Raw genomic sequence first — 25,415 nt, forward strand, 5'->3', positions numbered from 1 at the left:
AAAAGTAGAAAGACAAAGAGAATTATAGGAAGTAAGTAGCCTATTGAAAACAATTGGAGGAGTGAAGGTCTAACATATCCAGCAGGAGAGCTGATTCTTTAACATAATCTTTAACATACTCAGAAGAAATGTTTAAGTACATGGCTTCATACATTTTTCACAGCTTTCTTAGAAAGGAGTATTGTCCATTCCTATAATTAGAATTCAAATACTATATTTTCATTGTGCAATGATTCCTAATTATAGTAGGGGAATTCTTGCTTCACAGTTTCTTTCCTGTGCTCTCCTCCAAATACTACTCTGATGAGAATGTTCATTTTAAATTCTGCCCCTCAGCCACTGCAGATCTAAAAGAATTAGCCCAGTATACCGTACTTTCTATGTTGGTCACTCAAGGGAACTTAAGCTTAGGTCACCTAGTATTGTTACTATTTCTTTTCAAGATGTGACCTGTATTCCTAAGAAGATTATAAACCCTTTGGAATAGATAAGTCAAAGAAGATAGATGATTATCTATCATCTATCTATCACCTATCTTCATCATCATCTATATTTATATATCATATATCTTATATATCATCTATATTTATTCTCAATCTTTTCTCACATAATAGATTTTCAACAAATGTTTCATATCATAAGGAGCATAATATATGCTTAAAGCATTCGTAACATAAGAGTGACAACCTGGTACTTTTGGTCTCTCTCATATGTGTTTAAAACCATAAATTAAGGCCATTTTGGCTACCCAGTTGTCATTAATTCACTACATCTAGCTTAGCACCAGCTTCAAGGTCACTTTTACTCGGAATTACCATTCTGATTAACCATGTAATTCCTTTCAAAATAAATATTTGATTGAGAAAAAAATTGATTTTAAGCAGAATTTAAGTTCCTTAGATATGTCTTTCAATTAGAAATATAACATTATGCAATTAATATGAAAATGTGGCTTCCTTTCTGGAAGTATAATTGTAAGCAAAATTTTGAGGGGTAATTACTTGAAAAGTAGACTTTCAAATATGAAAAAAATCCTTGGTATAGCTAAGTAATAGTTTGAGCCAGTTCATTTCTCATCCCAAGAAATACATGTATTGAAAGAACATTATTTTGTTGCCAACTCACCATACACACTGAACTGCTTTCGCATGTTTATTCTAATAGCTTCACAATATTCTACACTACATTCTCAAAATAAGGCACAAACAAAAGTGAACCATTTTCAACAAATGATGGATACATCTTGATCTTGCTAGCTGAGATTCTTATTTCCAGCACTTATCATAAATATAAACATTTCCCATTGCTAGCAAACCTCACAGCAGTGTAAATATAGTCATGTGTGAATGGCATTTGCTTTGAATCAAAGCTACAAAGTTAATATACCACATTTTGAGGGTTTTGACATAACGAAACAATATAAGAAATATACTCAATGACAGCAAATCATTGCCATGTTTTACTTGTTATTCTGTCATTGATTTTGTTTGAATAATTATTTATAAAAAGAAACAATAATTCAACAATGAATTACTTATTTGATACACTACTTAATGCTCCTTGGGAGGCATTTATATATAGATACTAGGTCAAGTCAAACCTAGACTGAAATTTCATGTATTTGAAAAAATATCAAAGACATACTGAAATCAAAGAACAAAAGTATCTTTCATTCTCCTTCTGACATGAACAGCCATGGGCTTAGCTCTAATGAACAGCCATTAGTTAGATACACAGAACTTATGTTTTGCCCAAGTCACAACTCAGCCTGACTCCATACGCTGGCAAGCAAAGAACTTGGACTGCATTGACTGGCAACTGAAGGAAGCTAGGTTTTCACAGTGTAAGGCTGCCTCTGAGGAAGATGTGTATTTTCAAGAGGACTCTTAAGTTTGGTTAGAAAACTACTGAGGAAATTGGAAATATGTCTATCATAACATGTACTATTGCACCTAAAAGTCAATCCTCAAATGCTTAAGGGGGCAGACATACAACCATAAATGAGTGAAGATGCAAATTAGATAAAAATATCTGGAAAATTACAATATCCAAAGTGGAAAGATAACTTTAAGTTCCGGCTTTATTAAAACTCTGTGAGAATCAACACAGAATTATCAGATACTTTAATTTTTTGTGACATCACATGAAATATTTTATTTAAAATTCTCTATATTAAATATTGACAAATACATTAGTTTTTAAAAAACATCACGCAGGATAAGCCAACTACTTATTTTAGACACCATCAGACACATCAGATTTTAATTAAATTTTTAAATATTAAAAAAAGTCATTTTATAATTGAGAAAAAGAATTCCATTGTTTTGATATGCACATATGTAATTACATATGAAATTAAGCATCTTTTCATATATTTATTAGCTACTTGTATTTCATTTTCTATATTTAGCCCTTTAATTTCATTATGCAATCTCTGATGTTTGGTGCTTTTGTACTCTCAAGTTCAGTGACATATACTTCAAACTGACAGTAAGGAATTATTATGTTTTAAAAATGGTCTTTTTACAAGTTGTCAAGAGATCCCATTTACCAGATAAAAAATGTTCTAGCTTGAGAGAAAGAGAGAGAAAGACTTTCATCTATCCATTAATAAAAAAAAAAAAAAAAGGAAAAAGTTAAAAACTTGTTTAAAGTAGTTAAATTTGTTTTTAGGTGAAGAATGCTTTTCTTCACATCTATTAATGTCCCATCAATTATTGTAATCTCAATTTGAAAAGTACAGCCTTAGATAACAATAATTATAGTTACTACATCAATTTTCCCCATAAAAAGTATTTTGTTTCTTGTTAGATCTTTCTGCTTGTCCCTGGCTAGATATCTTCCTCCCTGTCTTTGAATTCATATATTATTACAGCTCATCAAGTTGCATTCTTTTGTATGCTCTTTTTCACCTATCACTCCATATGCTTCATGAAACATCAGTCCATAAGAATTCACATCGCACTTGTCACCTTAAAACAGGTCTCCACATCTGGCTTTCAAGTCTCTGTACAAGATATTTTTGGGACAAGTGTTATGAGTTATTTAAATATATTTGTATACCAAAATTGATGAAATCATTTTTATTTTTGGAAATGAAAAATGTATACAGCCTTTGTTCTTAACAGCACCCAAATCCTTTAAACCTTTTGCTAAAATTCTATGGGAATGTCTAAATATAGTTGTTTTCCATAATGACAAATCCTCTCTGTCCACTTCCTAAAGGATTTTAGTTTCCTTTGTTTTATATTTCATAGTTATTCAGATTAATATGATAGTATGTGCTGTGTCTGACACAGAATTAGATAACATCTGGTAGTTGCTGTCTTTGAGTCTGGGAAGGCATTACTATGAATTAGACTACTCATAACTTTAGGTTTCTTCTAGCTTGTCATTACTCCAAGTTGTTGTACACCTTCTGAAATACAGTAATTTACATGTCTTGTGAGTATGTGACTGTACCATAATCACTAAGCATATATTTTTTTCAGAGGACTTGCTTCAAAGAACTTTAATAATCCCGCTTCTTTGAAGGAGTTGAGTCTGATAAATGTACCTAAGACATATACCCCTAAACTTGAAGACCTTTACATATTGGCTTAAGAGCAGGCTATGATAGGTAATCAACCATATATTATTTACATCATTTCATCCAGTATTTACCACAGTGTCTATCACACATTAAGCATTTAACAAATGCTTCGTGAATGAAATATTGAACCAATTATATCAATTATGATATAGCCAAAATATATCAAGGTAGAACTTCTACATGTGGACATCTTCTCAGGTTCTTATTAACTTTAGTAAAATAAGTAGAGTCTATAAACAGACTTAGTTCACACTTCTACTGACCATCTAGAATAAATTAGGGTGACAAATAAGTTTATAAATTTTTTGCCATCCTTGCATTTATATCAACAGTCAGTGATTTCTCTTGGTCAGTGCCTTAATAAATAAAAGACTTGCTAGCACAAAAGATGTGAGGATACCTACTGGAACCATCAACTTCCATTCTTAAAATGCTGCTCTGCCAATGTTAGCTTTCATGAAATGGCTCTCTGCTTCCTATGCTGAGATGAGTGCTGGGTGCCCTAAATGCACAACAAATTTTGGGTGCTTTTAGAGCTTTATCTCTTTTTACCATATTTTTCATGATAAAAATCTGTCAATAAAATTGGAGGTAGACCGTACTCATTTAGAGCCTTTTCCTCAGCAAAAGATGGGTTTTATTACCTCTTAGGACATTTTCTCTCCCATATTTGTTCTAAACAAGTGTTGAGAAAAATTTTTTACTTACATTTCAGATTCAATTTTATATATCTATACTCCCAGTTTTATGTTTTATTCAGTCAATAATGCTGTTATATAATACCATAGCATCATTGTTATTTTCCTCCATAGAACTTACCTCAATTTTTAACTGAAAAATAATTTTTGTGATTATTTGCTTACTATCATTTACGGCACATAATAAGAACACAATATTTGTTGAATGAATACATGCATACATAAAATACTGTATTAATAACTGAATAATTGTGCATACTTGAAATTTTATCTTCAGTAATTTATTATGAGTCAAAACTATATCTAGATCTTCATCTATTCTTTATCTAATAATTAAAATACATTTATTTTCAGTGAAGCATTTAATATAAGTAGCAACTAAACACTTCATGAGACCCATTTCAGACTTCCTGCTAGATAACAGCTAAACTAGTGTGCAGTTACTGTCATCACTCCTTGTGTTTCCTTTTGAAGGTACCTCACCAAATACCCTCAATTTGATAGATGTGTGAAAAATCCATGAGCAAGAATCATAAAAATTAAAGAAGTGTAAGCTCTTCTTGACAACAAATTATCAATTCATAACTTTTTAAATTACAGAATGGTAAATGACAGATAAAAGTGATCTATTCTCCATGATACCTAGTAATCTTTCAATATGGGAAATCTATGAACATAATTTTCTTGCTTACAATTTTTCACTGGTGCTCTACATCTATACACTAAAATCCCAATTCATAAATATGTCATACAATTCCTATCTTCAACCTATCACAGGCTTCCTCTCTGAATGGATCCTCTTCTTACACCTCACCTGACAGTGATACAAACTAGTTGTATTTCCTACTGCCAAGAGAATCCTGTTTTCACACTTCCTCCAATGTGCTGGTTGAATTTCTCACCTAAATAAACTTCTGTTTGTTCTTCCCTATCTTCGTACACTTTTCCTTGACTGCCATGACACATTGCAGGTACTCTAGTATGGCATTTGATACATCATATTCTAGTGTTTTTCTATATCTGTTTTCCTGCTAGATGATGATATGAGTGTCCTGAGGGCAAGGGCACTTATCTGAATCGTGTTTTGTTTTTGTTTTTGTTTTTGTTTTTGGGGGGGTATTATTGATTATTACATACACAAACATTACTTAGCACTGATGCTAGATTATAGGTGTATAGTGGTGAACAGTGTACCATGAGTCCTGCCCTTCTAGAGTTTTCACTGCAACAAAAATACTTACATTGAATAACTTCTTGCAAATATGAGGACCATTATAATGAAGAACACAATATTATAGTTACCTAGTAACAGAGAAAATTGTCTTAGTCTTGTGCGTAGGTACACAAAAATGTCTGCATTACTTTAAAAATAAGGATAGGGACAATAACTCTTCTTTCTCTTTGTCTGACTTTTGCCTAGTTTTCCTCTATTTTCTTTTTATATGCATTCCTGTTTTAGGAAAGTTCCTGTTTTAGGAACACAATATACAGGAAAAGAAAATGATAGTGAGGGCATCCCAAACCAACTTTGTTCATCTCTCCTAGCCCCAGAGGATAGGACTAGGTATAAGATATCAGAATCATGGTGGAATGGAGTCAAATATAAATCGCACTGTTAATGTAGAAAAGACAGAAGAGAGGTGGAAAAAGACACACAAAAACATGAGGTAGAGACTACATGGATTTAGGGAGCAAATATATAGATATCAAGATATACCACCAAGCATATTTTAGAGATAATAAATTTTAAAGTTAAAGACCTATATTCAAAATCAATAACTGGCTTAAATTGGATAGAGGTTGTGTTTTCTCCTCTGTTGTAGACCTCAAAATGGAATGTCTTTATGACCTCTATGGACAAGTAATGTAAATTTATTATACTCAAAGGAAGATTTGCAGAATCCTCGGGAGAATATTCAAGTGTCTAAAATTATAAAGGGAGATGTTTACATAAGGTACATAAAATATATCAATAGAAAACCAAATTTATAGAATACATGTTTTAGCCAGTTGCCTTTTAGTCATGTTCTGAATATCCTCTAACATACGTGAGAAAGAAAAAGAAGGGCCAATGTTATTGGTATATAATAAAAAAGGAAACTTATGCTAAGTTCACTGATCCTGCATATTCCATACATATTAGTCAAAAGTGGCTGGTGAAGTAGATTTGCAGTGACAGTTCTTCTCTGGGTGTCAAATCATAAAACTCTGACACTAAGTATGAAAATATAAATAGTTTTATCTTTGAAACCCTGCCTTCCTTACAATTTCTAATCTGCAGAGTACTCATGTGAATAGTGGTAAGAATGGAAATGTCAGGATTGCTTCTCCAACTCTGATTGTTTTCATGCCAAATCCAATACCAAACTTTAATGAACTACTTATAAGAGTTAGACCATTTTAAATAAAAACATCGTCATAGTTAATCATCAACGGCCCAAAACCTGGGAGAGAGGACAACTTTCTGAAGAGGGTAAAGTACCCATTCTTCAAGGTAGAGCTTAAGTTCATTTTTCAATTTGGCCTGACTGTTTTGGTCCTCACTAAACTCTATCATTCCGAGTCCCTGCACTATATAACAGACCATTTGTTTATGTTGTGTTTTATTTATTTTATGTTGTTTGTTTTTCCACATTTGTATTATAAGAAAGGGAATCATGCATATCCATATTTTACGTTCATTATTTTCACAGAGCTAAGTAGGCTTTAAGAGGGATACATTTTCTCATAGATTGACCAAATGCAAAAGAAGCATATATGTCTTCAGAGATAATCTCTGAATACATCTTGAATTCCATTTACTAAACACTCAGGAAACGTTTGGAGAAGTAAAAGCTTCATTTTATTTAGTCAGATAATGCCTTGCAATAGGAATTGTCTCATATTTATAAAGTAATCACCTTCTTCCCCCTAAACTGTGTTTATCTAACATGTACCTATTGGCTATATGTAGTCAGGTTCCATAGGAAACTATTTCTAATTGGTTAGGAATGGGTCATATTAACAATCCACCTATCTATAATATATTCAATGTTTCTAAATCTATAAAATAGAGAGCAAAAGGGGTAAGACACAAATAACTTAAAAACCACAAACACTTCCTTTCAATTATTATAAAACATTTATTCAAGGCAGTCTTTAGAATTCTTTATGGTGCATATGTACTGACCCACATACTATAACTATAATATGCTTAATCTCTAACACAATCCAATTATGTAGACATGATCCTACCCATTTACAGATGAGGACTCTGAGTCTCAGGGAGGCTCAGTAACTTCACCCAGGATGCCTGGAACGCTCAAGTGGAACTAGGATTTTTACATAAGTCATCTGACTGCAAAGGCCACCACATAGTCTGTATAACATACTGAGAAAATGCCTTTCACATGAGGGCCAGCAAATGCAAGACTTTCATCTTTGTAACTTAGTCCTTACAGATTTCACCTCTAGGTTTTGACTCCTTTTTTTCCCTAATAGTTATTCATTGATCTTACTTAGTCCTACTAACTAAAGGATGACAGTCTGACATAGTCAATCTGACTAAGCAACCTGTAATAGAATTTGAGCCCATGGCCTTGGACTAATCAGCATAAAACACTAACTAAATGAATTAAATGATCCAATGTTTGCATATACAATCTATCAGAACTAACTCTGTTTTCATGAGAATTATCTATTTATGCATTGTTTGGATACCATTTGGTCAGCATTACAACATTAATGCAAGCTGCTCACACTGATGCTCACAATTCATCAAATTTTCTCTGGAAGCTTTCTAGATTCTAGCATGCAAAGGTCGTTGATGTCTGTGGTGTGGGCATCGCTTACTGAGACTCTCATTGTTTTCAGTGACATGAAATCTAGACTTTAACAAATATGCCAGGAATGTACAGCTCCTACAGGTGTAATTTGATATTTTTTGTTCAATTCAGGCTTTGAAAAATATTAGATCTCAATCTAGCCTTCAAAATCATTTTCCCAACATCAAAATTGTGCAATGAAAAAATAGAATGCATTTTAATGGAAGGTTTGACTTGCAGAAAGATAATAATTCGTGTCAATTTTTTGTGCATATGTCCAACTAATGAAGACAAATGTATTCATTCATTTCAGCTGAAGAACTGAAGGCCAGCAATTTTATGCATCTATAATGATGAATATTACAGTACTTATTATATGATGAATTGGGAATTCTAGAAATGAATGGTGACTGAAACAGAAAAAAAAAAAGAAAACAAAAACATGTTTCTCTAACTGATTTATATTTTTATAAACACCGGCATTTGCTTTAAACAAACAACATGCCTCCCCTTGTAACAATTCTACATCTCTCCCTTCATCAAATAACAACAACAAAAAAATCAGTGAGATCTCATGCATTTAACATTAGAAAATAGAAGTGAAGAAAGAAATTTCACATTGTGTACATGTCAAAGTGGTATACTCTTACCATAAAAAGTCAATGATACAACCTTTTGTAACATTCTTTATGTGGTAGGGCATTATAATGAGATAAAAGGTACTTGAGAATCATTAATAGGACTATTGTTATGTTGTAATCATTAAGATAAAATGTTATAAAACAGTTTATAAAGGTAACATGTAAATGCAATTATGAAATGAGAATGTATCATAATATAATTAAATAGTAAATACACAGAAATAAAAACTATTAACAATTTCTTGTGTGATAAAATTGTCTTTGAACTTAACCTTTGTATTAAAAGGCATTGTAAATATATTCAATTTGCATTCATCTTTAGATTTTCCCTTTACATGCTCCATGTATTACATATATTTCAGTAATTCTATGAATATGGAATTTGGATTTTGTTCACAGAAATCATCACTGACTGAAACTTACTATTGATTCAATCCCACAAGTAAAATGAGAACAAATGAGATTATAGAAAATTTCAGCATCATAGGCAATATGTACAGACATGAATACAATTTCCTCAATCGCCTTCTCAGCTGACAAATAATTCACATATATTATTAAAGTTGTGAGGAACAAATGAATGAAGTATGCTACTAGCTTATTGTTAAAACCAGAAATAGTTTTAATGAGACCTTTCATTCACTTTACCATATTTCTACCAAATTGAACACAGCAAAGCAAAATAACACCAACTGCCCTAATGGATTTTTTGTAGACTGCTGCTTTCCTACCAGCTCATGGACTGCTGAGTCCCTAGCCCTCAAAGTGCAATATGCACTCAACATTGGAGAGAGAGAAGCCAAAAGGCTTTTAGTACAGTGGTCAGAAGGGAGGCAATGCAGTGGAAAATGCCATTAAAGTAGAAATGCTCTCTCTTCGGATAAAGCGATTATCACCTATGGTGAATTAAGAGGCAAGATTGCAACTGTACACACAGTTTAAATATTCCTTAATGAAAACTGCTGTTATTTGCTTTTAGGCTTTACCCCATCCAGAGTTTTTTAATTTTTCTTTTCTTAATTCTTTTGAATGAAATAGGAAGTTCAGTTAACTTATTATGAGTTAGAACACCTACAATTTCAAAAATCTACGGTACAGTAAATACCACATTAAAATAACATTGCTGTAGTCAGGAAAATTATGAAAGGGATTTAATGTCACCCGAAGCTTAATTAAACCTACTTATGCTTATTTAGTGTTTACCTTCACATTATTGTCGACTGCTCCACTAAGGTATTTTTGTGTAAAGACAGCTTCCCTAATTAAATAGCTTATATCTGAGTCATTCAGCAATTTTATAACACACTGGTCAGTAATCATCACACTCAGAGAGATGAATGGTGATGGCAGAGCCCTAGATAAATCACAGAGGAGGAGGCTTAGCAGGCTAAGAAGTGGATGCGTGGACTTTTAGGTGAAAAAAAAGGAAAATAAGTATACGTTTTGAAATATTACTGATTTCCCACTCCAAAAGAGACATCATTATTTCTGTTTTAACCTCCTTCACTTAATTAACCACATACACCTCTATGACAATATCTGAAAATCTGAGCAATAATGTAAGCAAAGGGATTTCCTCTCTTTGATCACATTTACACATAGCTGAAATTTTCATTACGGATTATGGCTCCTGCAAATATAAACTCAAAATCCTGGGGAATTTCTGGAACTGATCTAAATTTCCAGAGACTGAGCTGATATTGCTGTGCTGTGAATATATTTATCTCCTTAACTCTTGCTAGGAAAAGAGCAAGAGCCTCAACAGTTTTTAACACCTAATACATTCTTTTTGTTTTGTTTTGGCTTATGATTAACAAAAATTTAAAACTAAGTAAATATACTGTATTACAAGTAATCTTCAACATACTTGAACAATGATTATATAAAAGGTAAATGCTAATTGAATAATTAAGAAATACAGATTTTGGTGTTGGTTGAAAGCTTTGGGGAAGTCAGAATCTCAAACAAATACTAGAGTTTCATGCCACTGTGTTTATTAATAAATAAATATAAATATTTAATGAAGCCATATAGCTATCAGAGGTATGACACAGTAAATCATAAATTACTGCCTGAAATATTTTTCTCAGAACTAATGTATTTGAGGGAGTGAAGTGCGAAGTGCCTCTTTTTAGGTTATACTTCTTTGTTGAAATTATATAAGACAATTAAGATTCATCATAATGTACTGAGTCCAAAATAATTCGATGCCACTTTATGAATGAATAAAACATAATTCAGTAAAGTCAAGAACTTAATATTATCACGTCAAAGAGAAAAAAAAAACACATTATCTGAACAAGAGACAAAAAGTACATTGCAATACCAATAAGTTTGTGATTTGAATATTCATTCCTTTAAATCTAAATTATAGTGTTCAAATTTATCTTATTCATAATTAGGCTAAAAATGTATGTAAAATGCATTAAACAACTTTTTTAGTAATAACTTAGTAAAATTTTAATTAAATTTAAATTCAATAATGTTTGGCACTGAAAATAAAGAATGTTCTAAAATATTCTCCCTGGTGTATAAATTTTCAAAGTATTAGTCAGCTCTTTTGAATTTTTATTAGTATGCACTGATAATTTTACATTAAAATTCTAAGAAGTTCCTTGTAAAAGTTAGAAATTTATCATGTGCTATTGCCTAATTTTCGAAAATTAATTTTAATGAAAACATTAATATATTACACTATTATACAGAACTAAGCTGCACACTACAAAGAAATGATTACACTGAAATACTTAATCTAACTTATTTCTAGAAAGTTACTCATGCTATTGACCTTGCTAACATCAATAAAAATTTTACGAAATAACAGCTTTCTTCAGAATGGCAAGAGTTGATCTGATCAGCCAAGTTGAACAGGTAAAATGAAAGAAAAACACACAAAAAAATCTACATCCTAAGGCTTATAGTATAATTTGCTTTGTTCTCTTATCATACTTGTAAGTTTGATATTGGTAGATGTAGAATTTCCATGTGATGTGCTCAGTATTTTCCTCAGTTTAAAATGTTACATTAAAATATACTTTATATATCTATTAGTAAATTTAATTGTTTTATATTTTCCTTAATAGGTCAATACCTTTTTAGTAAACAGGGCCACGGATTGGGAGGGATCAAAAATTGCTCTTTGTAGGTTCGAATTAATATAACAGAGTGCTTTCTTACCACTAATTCAAATATTATTTTTCTTTTTAAAAAGAGTTTTCACATCTGAAATATCCCAGTGGGTTTTTGCAATTTGTATAATACACTATTTTGATTTATTTTTACTAAGCACTTCCTTAAAGCAAGACAGTATGATAGAGACATACCTGGTACATTGGTATATTATATTTACAAAACAAATAAGCAAACAAACAAAAAGTTCAACATTAAAGTTTATATTAAGTATAAGTCAAAATTATTTATTTTAGAAATTTTGAAGTTAATAAGTGCAATTATATAACCATGATTACTAAAAAATATCTGTTCTATACTCCAAAGTACTTACACATCCTCTCCAAATCTTATTAAATTCTCACCCCCCTGGATTACTCAAGTTACTTTAATGAGGACACACATTTCATAATGAAAGATACCATGCTTATCATTAGCTCAAAAGTTATTTGTTTTCTCTTATAAATCTTGCTACACCATCACATTTCCTGATGTAGAATTCATTTGTTCAACAAATGATAACTGAGGCCCCAAAGTATGCAGGCACTGTTGTGTGGGTCGCAACAACAGAGGCAACAATCTTGGTTCTCATTCCGGTAATGGAAACCAATCCAGGATGGTAAGAATAAATGGGAATCTTACTCCCCTCAGAAACAACACTGAAAAATACACCTATCTACTCCAGTGTTTTTCCAAATGAAAAAGTAATGGGAGCCTAACAAATCACTGCTACCACCATTCATAAGTGTTTCAGAGTGTGCCCGATTTTTAAAATTTGTTCTAAGATATCAGTTAACCATGTTTCCTATATAGTTTCTAGCCCAGTTTTAGACAGAACTCTAGGAATCTGTCAAGCATGTTATTGAAAAATTATTGTAAGTTTAACATTTAATAGATCTTAGATTTTCCTAGTATAACCCTTTCAGTTTACTAATAAGAAAGGAAGGAAGGAAGGAAGGAAGGAAGGAAGGAAGGAAGGAAGGAAGGAAGGAAGGAAGGAAGGAAGGAAGGAAGGAATCTAAAGGCCATAAATTTCAAGTTACTCATCCTTGATCACAACAAGGCTAAATCTCAAATATCAGTATGCAGAAAAGTACTTGATGATTTTTCTAATGGTTCATTATCAGTCTCTGTTCTAAAATATAAATTTGAGTATATAACTTCTCATAGAATGCACACAATTATACTTGAAATATTAGCAAAGTTGCTCGTCACAAATTCCAAACAAAATGGTACATAAACTCGTGAAGTTGTTGGACTCATTATGTAATTCTTACTGTGGGAAAGAACCATAGCTGATCTAACTATGTAGAAGATTACTGTTTGAGAACTCCATCAACATAATACAATAAACCCAACCTATACTATGAATATAAGTATAACACATTTTAAAATAATGTGTTCCTCAAGGCATAATTATGTAAACACAATCATTTTTATACATTTGTAATAAATTAAAAATAATTTTAAAACTTCTGAATTAATAGATACTTTGGCATAACAGTGGAAAAGCTTTAGGAAATCTTTCCCTCGTGCAGACAATAAAGAAGTTCACTTTGTGTGGAGAATTTAAAGACAGTAGCATCAACTATCACCATGCACTGACAAGTCAAAATATGACAAAAATATAATATTCTTCCCTGAAAATATATTTGTCAAAATATATTTTGAATATATAAGTTCTAAACAATTACTATTGAGTTTTAACACTCAACTCTTATTGAGCTTTGAATTATCATATATTTATTTTTTATTTTTTAATATACATTTTATTCTACTTGGAAATTAATTTGGAGATTTCCTATTACACAATTCACCTCAATACGTGTGGGCTCACCTAGACTTGCATGTTTTGGGAGTAAGAACTCAAGGTTCTAGTTTTTTGCTGTTGTTTGTTTTCATTTCTATAATGACTGTGGAATCATTATTTTTGAGTACACTGTATAAAGGCAGTAATATGTAGGGTTGCAGGAGGTAGTGTCACGAAATTCTTTCAAAGTCAGTTCAAACTATGTTGAACTGTAATAAATTTCAGAATGCTTTACCAAAAATAATAGAATTTAATGTTGAATTTTTTGATGAAGTCATGATTGTGAAAAATTTGTGAATTTCCTAGACATTTTAAAATTGCTAGACATTATCGCAAAGAAAGACATGCATCAAATTGTAATTTCTGGAACTTATTATAAAATGGAATTTTTTATGAATCTATGCCTAAATTTCAAACTATTATATCTATGTAAGTTCATGGGAAAGGAATTTTTCAAAATTAAAATTAATAAAATTATGAGTAAAGGTAAATTGACAAATATGGCTGTACTATTTATTGAACATGAATATACAAATATCAGTTTTGATCCAGTCATTGGCAAATTTGCAAATTAAGTTAAGGTTCAGAAAATTAGTGTCATTATTTATTACTGTGATAGGCCAGTAAGAAACTATTAGTATTGTTCCCTTTCTTTAAAAAAACACATTGATATAATTAAAACATGTTAATCTGTTAATTTTTTCTTTCATACAGTATCTATTTCCTGTTTCTGCTGTAACAAATTACTACAAATTTAGTGGCTTAAAACAATGCAAATTTATTGTCTCATAATTGAGGAGGTCAGAAGTCCTAAAAGGCATCTGCAAGGCTGTATTTCTGTGGCTGTATTTCCTTGCCTTCTAAACTAACTTCTAAAAGTCTTTTGCATTTCTGGCCTTGTGGCCCCTTTCTTCATCTTCAATTCAGCAGGTAGCATTTTCAAGTCTCTCTCAACATCTCTCTCTCCACATATTTAATAAAGGCAACCTCAACTAAAATTGGAGTAGGAAAGACCTGGCCTGTAGAGAGAGCTCACGTGTTCTACCACTCTATGTCAATTTCTCCTAACAGGAAGATATCAGTTACTGACTGCAACTGGAAGAGAAGTACACTGCACTCCCCAAAAGGTAGTTCAACCCCTTTCCTACCCCGGAAGAAGCAAGATTTTCCTTTTGCCGAGCAGCAAGCCTGGTCAGCTGAAATGCCACAGCTCATCCAACGAGAAACCATCACCACCTGAACTTTTACTTTCTTCCAATAACCTTTCATTTGCCTCTTGCTGATAGCTTCCTTGTCCCATCCTCCTTTCTATAAAATCTTTCCATTTTGTATAAGCACTCAGAGTATCTCTCTGCTTGCTAGATGAGATGCTACCTGATTCATGACTTGTTTAATAAAGCCAATTAAATTTTCAAATTTACTTGGTTAAATTTTATTTACTAACAATATATATCTTCTATCCTTTCCCCATTATGGTCTGAATGTTTGTGCCCCCCACCAAATGCATATATGGAATTCTAATCCCCAACATGATGATATTTGAAAGTGGGGTCTTTGAGAGATGATTATGTCATGAGTGTGAAGGATTAATAAATGAGATTAGTGCCCTTGTAAAATGGACTCCAGAGAGATCCCTTGACCCTTCAGCCATGTGAGGACACAGTGAGAAGATGGCTGTCTGTTAAACAGGAAGCAGGTCCTCACCAGACAACAAAACCACTGATACCTTTATCTTGGGTTTCCAGCTTCCAGAACTATGAGAGATAAATTTATTTTGTTTCTAAACCACTCAAATTCTGTTCTTTTGTTTCTTTTTTTGTTTTTGTTTTAATAATAGTGCTATTGGACTAAGACATGGTTTACCTCACTTCTCCATCATCCTGTCAATTTAAGTGTAGCTTTAACCCATGTGCTTTCTTCTTATAAGGATCCCTTTGATTACAGTGGACCAATCTGGTTAATCCAGGATAATCTCCTCTTCTGAAAATCCTTAATTTAATCACATCTGCAAAGTCCCTTTTACCATATAAGGTACATAGTCACAGATTCTGATGATCAGGTCATAGAAATTTTGGGGTATCTATTATTATGTTCTCCACAAGTACATATGTACTATAATATCATGTACTTATGCATTTATTTATGGTATGAATATATATATATAGTATGAATATATATATATATAGTATGAATATATATATATATATACTTATATTTCAATAAATCAAAAGTTTCATTGTTTTTTTCTTTTGGGGTAATTATTGTCTTTTATTTCATTTCCTAATTATTATTGAAAATAATTTTGTAATTTGAGAAAAAGGGGATATAAAAAAATAATTAATGCTGGGTATCAAATATTCTAACTATGTTAGAGAAATAGTCTGCTATATGTATCTTCTCTTAAATAAAACAAATAAAGTAAATATTCACGGAAACCATTTGTGGCTCATTCTTTCAATTAACTTTCTAATTCAAATACTATGTACATATCTGAAAAAATAAAGTTGCAAAACTCTATGTTATTCATAAAAAATTTTTTAAATGTCAGATTGAAAAGGTTCTGTAGGGGGATATTGTAAGATTTTTCAACATTGATACAGTAAAAATGTCTACTTACCATTTTGGTAGAAATCAAATTTTCTTTTGATACTTATCCATTTAGAAGATGTCTACAACACTTCCCTGAGTTTATAAAGTAACAGAATGTAGCGAGGTGTGTTCATTAAAACAAAATTCATAACGGCATATGGAGATAATGTTTTACCCCTTCTCACAGCAACTAAGATTAATGAACAAAGAACAAGTGGCTGACATAAAACATACCCATGGGGGTGCCAACGCCATAACCTTTGGAGTCTATAAGGCCACCAATCTGCGTCAGGTTACAATTCCGCTGAGTAACAAATTCGATGGTTGTTGACTCCATTAGGAAAGCATAATCAGAGGTGAGGACTCGCTGGATTCCTTCTTCATTACTTTTGACGAGTACTGACTGCCTTCTGCTACTCATAAAGGCCCACATTTTGTCATACGTGGAGATTTTTGATTTCTGGGGAAAAATAAAATACATAAGAAAGATATTCCTTAGTTTTTATGTGATCCTACAATATTTTGATGGAATTGACTATATTTAGTTTACTAATACTACCTTATAATTGTATTAGTCATAGTAATATCTAAACAGAAAATCAGAATCTGTGTAAAAAATTTCTCATAACAATTCCTCATCCTATTTCCAGGTATAGTGCAGATTTATTTAACGAATATATCAAAAGTGTCTTAATGTTCAAAAATGCACAAGTAGTCAATCATAGAAGGAAATAAAAAAGAAAATAAACAAGATTAATAAAGAGGGTCTTTTGTGCTTGTGTCTGACATGAGTGTCTCATGTTTATAATTTTATCTTTCAACATTACTATAACATTAATTTGAAAGAGACATACACTGGACACTAATCGACCCTTTAAAACTTCAAGAGGTCATTTTCCCCAATTTTGTTGACATTAAGACAGATGTCACGTTAACCCCCAAGGATATACTAATATGTACGTAGGTTGAAGAGATGAGAGAAATTCATTACAAATAAGGATATTAAAAATAAAAATGACTATATTTCCACTGGGACACACTCTGGGCAGCCCAGAACTCCTTTCAGCCTGCCTCCAGACAACAAGAAATCTATCATTCATGTCTACTAACTAACTAAAGATTTCTGGACCAATAAAATCGAATAGCTTTTATGTCCAACTGAAAATTCTCAGTAGGGCTTTACTAGGATTTCATTACTAAGGGAAACAAATGGGTTTTGTTCAGAAAGCACTGGTAAAACATAAACATGAAAAAGGTTAGCATGTGCTTATGGGAAGCTCATCTGTGAAACACTCTAGTTTAATTCTGATACAAATAAAAATAATAATATTGAAGCTACAAACACAAGGAGGATGTTCACCATGCTAGTTGTCCTGCTATAAAAAGTCAAAACTATTTTCAAACAAATAGATATGTAATGTTTTCACAGTTTAAACATACTTTTAGTTCTACATATGCCAGGTCAAAAATGTGATATTAATATGACGTCTACTAAAAGGCAGGTGTTAAACAATATTTAGAAAAATTCCAGCACTATTTCAGTGAAAAAATGGGACGAAAAACCCTAAATTTACTGGGGAAAAAAACTTGAGGTACTTTATAAAAACAAGCACAACATTAGAGCTAAGAGAGGGTAAAAATGTAAGCTTTTGCTCTCTGGTGAAACGAAAACATGCTAAAAGGCCAATGGCTTAGTTTAAAAAAAAGCAGCTAAAACATTTAGAATAAAATTATTAGGATTACAAATTTGTACAGCTATGGTGGTGTGTCAATGTCCTCAAGTAAGATAATCAAATGTGAGTAATAGAAAAGAGAAATGAAAGCAATATTTAAGATTATGGTGAAATTATTATTGGAATAATTAAGACCAATAGTGAGATTTAGACTCATGTGGTTGTCCAAATCAGTAACATAATAAGGATAGTTAAAACAAATTCACTTCTTTTCAAAGGTCAGAATTTTTCTCCTAAAGTTTTGGATTAAGTGAGGCCTAAATACCAAATAAAATCAATATTAGAGTTCACCTGCAGATCAAAGGACTTTTATGTAAAAAAATTAAATTGGACACAGCTTTTGGTGTAATGAATCTGTGACTGATAATAAACAATTCCATAAATGATAACACTAAAAAAGTGTAATCAAAACAGCACAGTTATCACTTCAGAATTTAAAATGTAACATCTTCAATGGAGAGTGATAATGCAATGTCATAAAATGGGTGTTCTGAAGCCAAACGAAGCAGAGATAAGTACCCATAAAAGTCATTTTTACCTGTATTGTCTGCAAATTGCCTAAAATCTCTGCTTTGTCAGGTACAAGAACTTTAGAAATCAATGTTTTACTTACACGATTTCCCAATTCACGATAACATGCTCCATCTATTGATGAATTAATTTAAGCAAAACTTGAGGACTAGTGTTTTTGTCCCAAAGAGAGGGGGGACAGAATGTTTACAATGGCACTAACTATTTAAATAGTATAATAATGTGTTTTTATTTTTAATAGTAAAAGTAGTACTTCATAATTTAAACACTGTACAATACAAATAATTATAAAGAAGAAAGTACATTTTAACAGTACATGAATGTATCCATTATTAATATTTTGCTGTGATTGATGAAATAAACACATCAATCTTTTTTTAACAAAACTGAAAACTAACAAAGATATTTTAAATCTGCCCTTTACAAATATGTATAGTTTGATTTTAAATTAATGGGAAATGTAGTATTATTTTACATTTTAAATATCTAATCTACAATACTAACCTTTAATTGACAAAATAAGGATTTTACAAAATACATTTTCATAGAAAAGTCTTGGAACACCTCCAAGACTAAACACACTAATATTTTATTTCCAATAGTACTTCCCTAGAAAGTACTATTTATTTATACTCATTTTAAAACTAATAATTTCTTATCTTCCATCATTATTTAAGTGTATCTTGATTTACTTCTGATTTTCAGGAATCTATTGTCTATGATTTTTGTACAGCTTCACTCATCTTTCCTGTTTGCAGAAGACATGAGTATTTCTATTTTTACTATAATTCAAAATAATTTTAGATAGAAAAGTCACATAAATTGCTCTGTTCCTCATAATAAAAATAAAAACCCAAATAAGAAATATTTCAATGTAGAAATATTGACTGCTGGTCACACACATCCTATGTGGCTTGTCTGCTTATTTTGTTGCTATTCTTTGACCACAATTTCCAATTTAGGGCAGTCACTTCTTTGCACCTCCAAGCTATACCTGTAAAACATAACTATATACAGAAAAGATAAGGAAAATAAGCTGTCATTACCTTTGTAGACTGTGTGTGTGTGTGTGTGTGTGTGTGTGTGTGTGTGTGATACCATTCAACTCTTACCTCTTTCTATACAAAGTTGAGAAGGAGGACTAATATTCAGCATCTCCTGGCAATTTTAATACTTTTAATATTTTTGGTAGTGAAGAGAGTATAGTGCATCACTAGTATGTCTACACAACCTGAATTTTACTGTGTAGTCCTTAAATTTAAAGTAGCTAAGATGGCGTACAAAGTATTTGAAAAAATTATTTCAAACAAACTTTTAGGCTGAATGCAAAGCAAGGGATGTTTTTTTCCTATATAAATCTGACCACTCATAAATAATTGATTACTTATACTTACATAATATATAGGTAAATTCTGAATAATGCAGGGCTGAGTCAGAAGTGATGATCACTAGTTCTACATTTCTTATTAATGTAATGTATGTTCTGATGCAAACCACTGAATTTCTTTGTATTTCAGTTTACATAATAGTCAAATCTATTTGCCAATCTCACAGGGTTTTTGTGAGGATCATATACGCACACTATGCAGTATTAAGATAATTCTGTAACTCTATTTTGTTAAAGAGAGCATAGTGCTATCAAATGCTTACATGTTACTTTTCTTAAAAATACCAAGAACTCTGGCAAAAAATGGCAAATTGGGTATCATATTTGAAAACATTTTTTGTCCTATGGCCTGATACCACAAGGCAAAAGAGAACAGGGCAAAGTACAACAAAATTTTGGAAGATGGAAGCAGATGAATCAGAAGTGAGTTAACCAACCTTTAGAAATCCCGTCCTCCACAAAAGTTTCAGAGATCAGCTTTTCTAAATCCCTCCAAAGCCAGAATGATCAAATGTTTAATAAACGTAGAATTTACTAAGAGACTGTCTTAAAGCAGTTAATCCTCAGAGTTGTTCTCTATCTCTGAGCAGCAAGGTGACTACTTCAGCCCACCCAGGCAGAGAACTAGAGATTATTTTCTGGAGAGGGAATAAGATCGCTTTGGACACAGTTGAGCCAGAGGAGACCATATTGAAACCAAAAGGAATAAGGTGAAGCCTATAACCATGTTGAGAACAGTCAGCCCTGTATCGGTCTTAGTTGTTAGAATTCCTCCAGTAAGGATAATGGAAACATTTTTTCAAGCAAAACTGAAGGGCTTCAAAGAGATGATGATGATGATGATGATGATGATGATGATGATGTAATAATAATAGTAGTAGTAGTAATTAACACATATAAAGAACAGCATGTGCCAGATATTATTCTAAATTACTTATAAATATTAAACTATTTAATTTTTACAAGAATTCTACTCTGTGGTAGGTATTTTAGTACCCATGTTACAAATGAGAAAACCAAAACACAAAGAGGTTAATAATTTGCCTAAATTCATGTGGCTACTTTGGCAAAACCATGAGTCTAACATGGACAGATTAGGTACTGAGTTCATAGTCTTAATGATCAATTCTGTCTAAAGACACATATTATGAATTTCCAACAAAATGACCCTATATCACGCTACAGTGAAGCTCATAGTTTGTCAGCCTTGAGTAAGCACCCAGAGTTTGCAGTGAGCTTCTTTAGAGACTATTATATATTATCAAAAAACCAAGAATTTGAAGGGAGTTTCTAACATGAAATATAAAGACTAAAACAAAGAAAATAAATCTCTTCAGAGAGGTAAAATATACTGCCCAAATAAAAAAAAAGTAAGTGCACTCTTGAAAGAAAATATATTCAGAGAACAAATCCATATTAAAAATATGATATCAAATATGAAAACCTCAAATGAAAACTTGGAAATTAAAGTTAAGAAAATCTACAGAGAAGTAGAATAGAAGAGTTTAAAAGACATGATAAAGGGGGAAACAATTCCCTGAGGAAGTAATAAGCACTGATATTTGAAGGATGAGTCCATGTCAACTATATGATGAGAGGTCAAGAACTTTCTCGACAGAGGGAAAATCAGTTAAGAGATGCTGTCTTGGACATAAATGCTGTAAGTTGGGGTAATTGAAGAAAGTACTCTTTGGCTGGAGTACATAGGAATATGGTACCAGAAGATGATGGAGAAATACACAAGGGACAACTAAGATGAACTTACCATTTATCTCAGCTTTCTAAACTTTAGGCTTTTTACTGCATCCAGGCCCCTGACCTTACTTTTACCCTGACGCTTACAGAAGTCAGATGGTCCAACCACTGAGATCCCTACACTCATTTTTGTTAAATCATTTACTTTAGAAAATGTGTAACTATAAACTCTTCTCCTTCTTCTCCTTCTCCTTCTCCTTCTCCTTCTTTTTACATCTTTGAAAGGTAATCCTATTTTTTTTAATTCTCTTGTCAGTTTTACAACCCAGGACCATCTTTCTCAAGGGCCAAAAAGCCATCGTTTTGTAATGAAAGAAGATAGCACCTCTATCATCCATTCTCTGTGGGATGATAGAAGTCTAACTTATGGGGGCACCTGCTCCAAATTGTAAAACTACGTCCTGTCATGAGGACACTAAAAGTTTATTTTTCCATTGGGTAAAGTCAATTAGCAAACCATGAATGACTATGATGCCTCTCCATCACAGTTCATGAAAACTTGTCCAGCTTTAAACACTTTTATCTCAGCCCTTAAAAACTCTCCAATTTCAGTGGAGTTAACCTCAGACTAAGTCCAGGCCTCTTTTCCTTATTGCAATAGCCTTGAATACAGTCTCCTTTGCCTATTTAAAATTTCCAGCATAATTTTTGCTTTGACAGGGCCAAGCCACTCTTCCATTTAAAACATAAATATTGAATTACTCAGATATGCTGCATGACACATGTGGCTAACAACTGTAGATATTAACCAGGTTCCAAATCATTGCAAACAGTTAACATGCAAGGACATCATGGATATTTGTATTCATCATAGGAGCAGAGAGGAGCAAAAGCAGATATGAAGCAAATTTGAGGAGGCAATCATATTTGCATTGTGAAGAAACCGCTAAGGCTGCTATGTGGAGAATGGATCAGCAGTGGCAAAGGTAAATGTAGGAAGATGAATTAGGAGCACATAGCAGCAGTCTAGGTAAGAAACAGTACAGGTACTGGGAAAGTGCTGTTGGAGACAGGAAGAAATCTGAAAACTCAAGGTGTGTGTGTAATGGATAATACTTGGTCATTATTGGAATATAGGAAGTAAAGATTTAGGTTGACTTCTTGCCTTCTGATTAATCTTGAGAGTCACTGAGAGAGAAAAAAACTGAAAGAAGTTTATGTTTTTTGGGGGAGAAAGTTCATATGTAGTAACTTTGGAGTTGAGTGGAAAAGTCAAGACTGAAAATATAGCTTTTGGAGTCCTCTTGAATATAGAAGACAAAATATTGGATGGATGAGAAAACAATTATAGAGGAATAAGAATCCTAAGGTCAAACTTTGTGCAATTTTGAATTTCAATGGCTGACAGAGAAGACTGAGTCTGCAAATGAAATAGAAAAAGAATAAACAGAGACTAAGGAAGAAAATCTGGAAAGTGTGGTGTGGAAGAAATCAAGGCAAGAGAATATTCAGTGAGAAAGTGGTCACCTGTAGTGATTTGCCAAAAAAAGAAAACAAAAGATGCACATGATGGGAACTGAATAACATCTTTGGATTTGGAAACAGTGTTCTTTGGTTATTTTAGCAAAAGCTAACTTAGTGGAGTGGAGCACTTAGAAGTAACACAGAAATAGATTAAGAGAGAGGAATGTAAAATGGAGCCAGTAAATGCATAAATAAATAAATAGGGCACTGAAGAGGAAACAATGCAGGGAAGTGCATAGAAGAACGTTTAACTAAGATTTTCAAAGACTGAACATATTTGTGCATGTTTAAATGCTAATGGGGAGAATTTCAGGAAAAAGGAGACATTTAACATGCCAGAGAAAGGAAGAACAATCAATAATGCAAACATTCTAATAAGATGAGTCTCAAGGAGAATAAAAATAGATTTAAAATACTGCATGTGCCTTGATCTCTGAATTCAAAATATTGATATTAAACACATGTGGAATTATACTTACACTCTAAGTTCTATTGTGTAAGGATGAAATATGAAACTTTAACTAAATTTATTTTTAATAAAATAGAAAATTGTGGCATGTTTTCAAAGTAAAATAGACTATAGGATCTCTTAGTTTGAAATCAACTGATGGAGGCTACACAAGTTAAAGATTAGGAATCAAAATTCATTTAATGTCAACAGGGAAGTAATTAAAAATAGAATTAATCACATGTAAATATGTGAAGTGTGAAAGCTGTATATAAATTTAAGAGAAAGGAAATATCAAGCTGCAATATGAACTAGTTGTTGGTGAAAGACAGGACATGTTGAAAGAACCACCTGTACTATGTTGGGCTCAATCTCCTGTCATGATGGTTAGTTGCACGCAGTGCAGTAGCTACTGATCATCGCTAAGGGATGTGATGAAATCATGGGATGGAGACTAAGCTGCTGAGCTGAAATGCACAGTCTTTGAAGGTCCTCTGACCACAGTGATGCAGAGAATCAAGATAGACCACCAGGAATGACTCAAGAATTGGGACGCAGCTTGGCCCTGTGCATTGCTGCTGACAAATTGACTAGAAAAGACTGTCCAGCAGAAATATATTATTAAAGAGAAATATGAAAATCAAAAATCAGGTAGTAAGCTAAGCATGAAATAATATAATTCTCTGTAAGGAGAGAGCTAAGATAATGACAAATTAGAGCATAACAGAGAAGCTGCTCAGAGTATAGCCAAGTACAAAAAAAAAACTAAATTAGTGGGGGATGAATATAAAGAATATCTTGTTTCACTCCTTTATTTCACAGATGAGAATACTAAGGCTACTTGATAAGAAAAAAGAATCACCAGAAAAGGTAGATTTGTAAAGAGAAACATGATGCCAGGATACATGACTTCATGATTTTATGGAAGATTTTTTTTTGCATTTTTAATTAAATTTATTGGGGTGACAACATTAGTAAAATTATACAGGTTGCAAGTGTACATTTCTGTAATACATCATCTATATATCTAATTGTGTAAGATAAGATACCTTCTTTGGCAAAACTGTGAGCGTTCCTAAGTATTATCTTTATAGTTATGCTGTACATAGTAATTTGGATAAAGTCAATCAAAATAAATTAAATCATGTCTCAGAGATATTTCTTAAAATGCATATGAAAATCAAAGCTCTACAGAAAAGAATATTTAAAATTTTCTAAGTAAAATTATCTTATTTTCTCATGTAACTGAACCCTATCACAATGAATACTAGAATCAATTTCTTTTTCTTCTTTATTTTTTTATTTTTTTTTTGTGCCCCACATTAAAGACACTTTTCTTTTTATGTTAGATTGGATGGATTTAGGAAGTCAATGTTCAGCAGTGTTTATTTTATCAAAATGCTGAGGCTCATAAGCTGATTTGATTTCTGCTACATCAGCATAAAACAAATAAAATCAGTCTATAATGCACTGTCTTTTTAGAACAGCAATTTTCCTGGGCTATGAAACAACAATAAAAAAAGAAAAGAAAATATTCTTGTCAAGAATAAACTTATAAAGAATAAGAACTATGCTTTTTAAAATTCACAGATGCCTAATGATTTTGTGCTTTAAAAAGAACATTCAGTGTAAATACCTAAAATAGTATTTTAAACATATAGTTTATGATTTAAAACTTAAGGATATATTAGCATTAGCTTCTGACAGAACTCTAAATAATGTTTGCAGCCTGAAATCATTTGGCTATTTGCAGATCTCCAATGACTAGTGGGTTTAGGCAACATTTCCTAAATATT

The 25,415-nt window shown here is 32.0% G+C and overlaps 1 protein-coding gene across 4 annotated transcripts in view; it reads right to left on the reverse strand.

Moving 5' to 3' along the window:
- The window catches only part of GRIK2 (glutamate ionotropic receptor kainate type subunit 2), a 590,245-nt gene that overhangs the window by 16,493 nt on the left and 548,337 nt on the right, over nucleotides 1–25,415 (reverse strand). For all 4 annotated transcript variants that reach the window (XM_074333337.2, XM_074333338.2, XM_074333339.2 and 1 more), the window contains exon 15: nucleotides 16,536–16,761. In XM_074333337.2, the coding sequence (XP_074189438.1) occupies nucleotides 16,536–16,761 (226 nt within the window). The remainder of the gene's footprint in view (nucleotides 1–16,535; nucleotides 16,762–25,415) is intronic.

This window comes from Rhinolophus sinicus, chromosome 2, assembly GCF_057876585.1.
Source record: "Rhinolophus sinicus isolate RSI-liver-muscle chromosome 2, RSI-T2T, whole genome shotgun sequence".
In the NCBI taxonomy this organism is placed as follows: domain Eukaryota; kingdom Metazoa; phylum Chordata; class Mammalia; order Chiroptera; family Rhinolophidae; genus Rhinolophus; species Rhinolophus sinicus.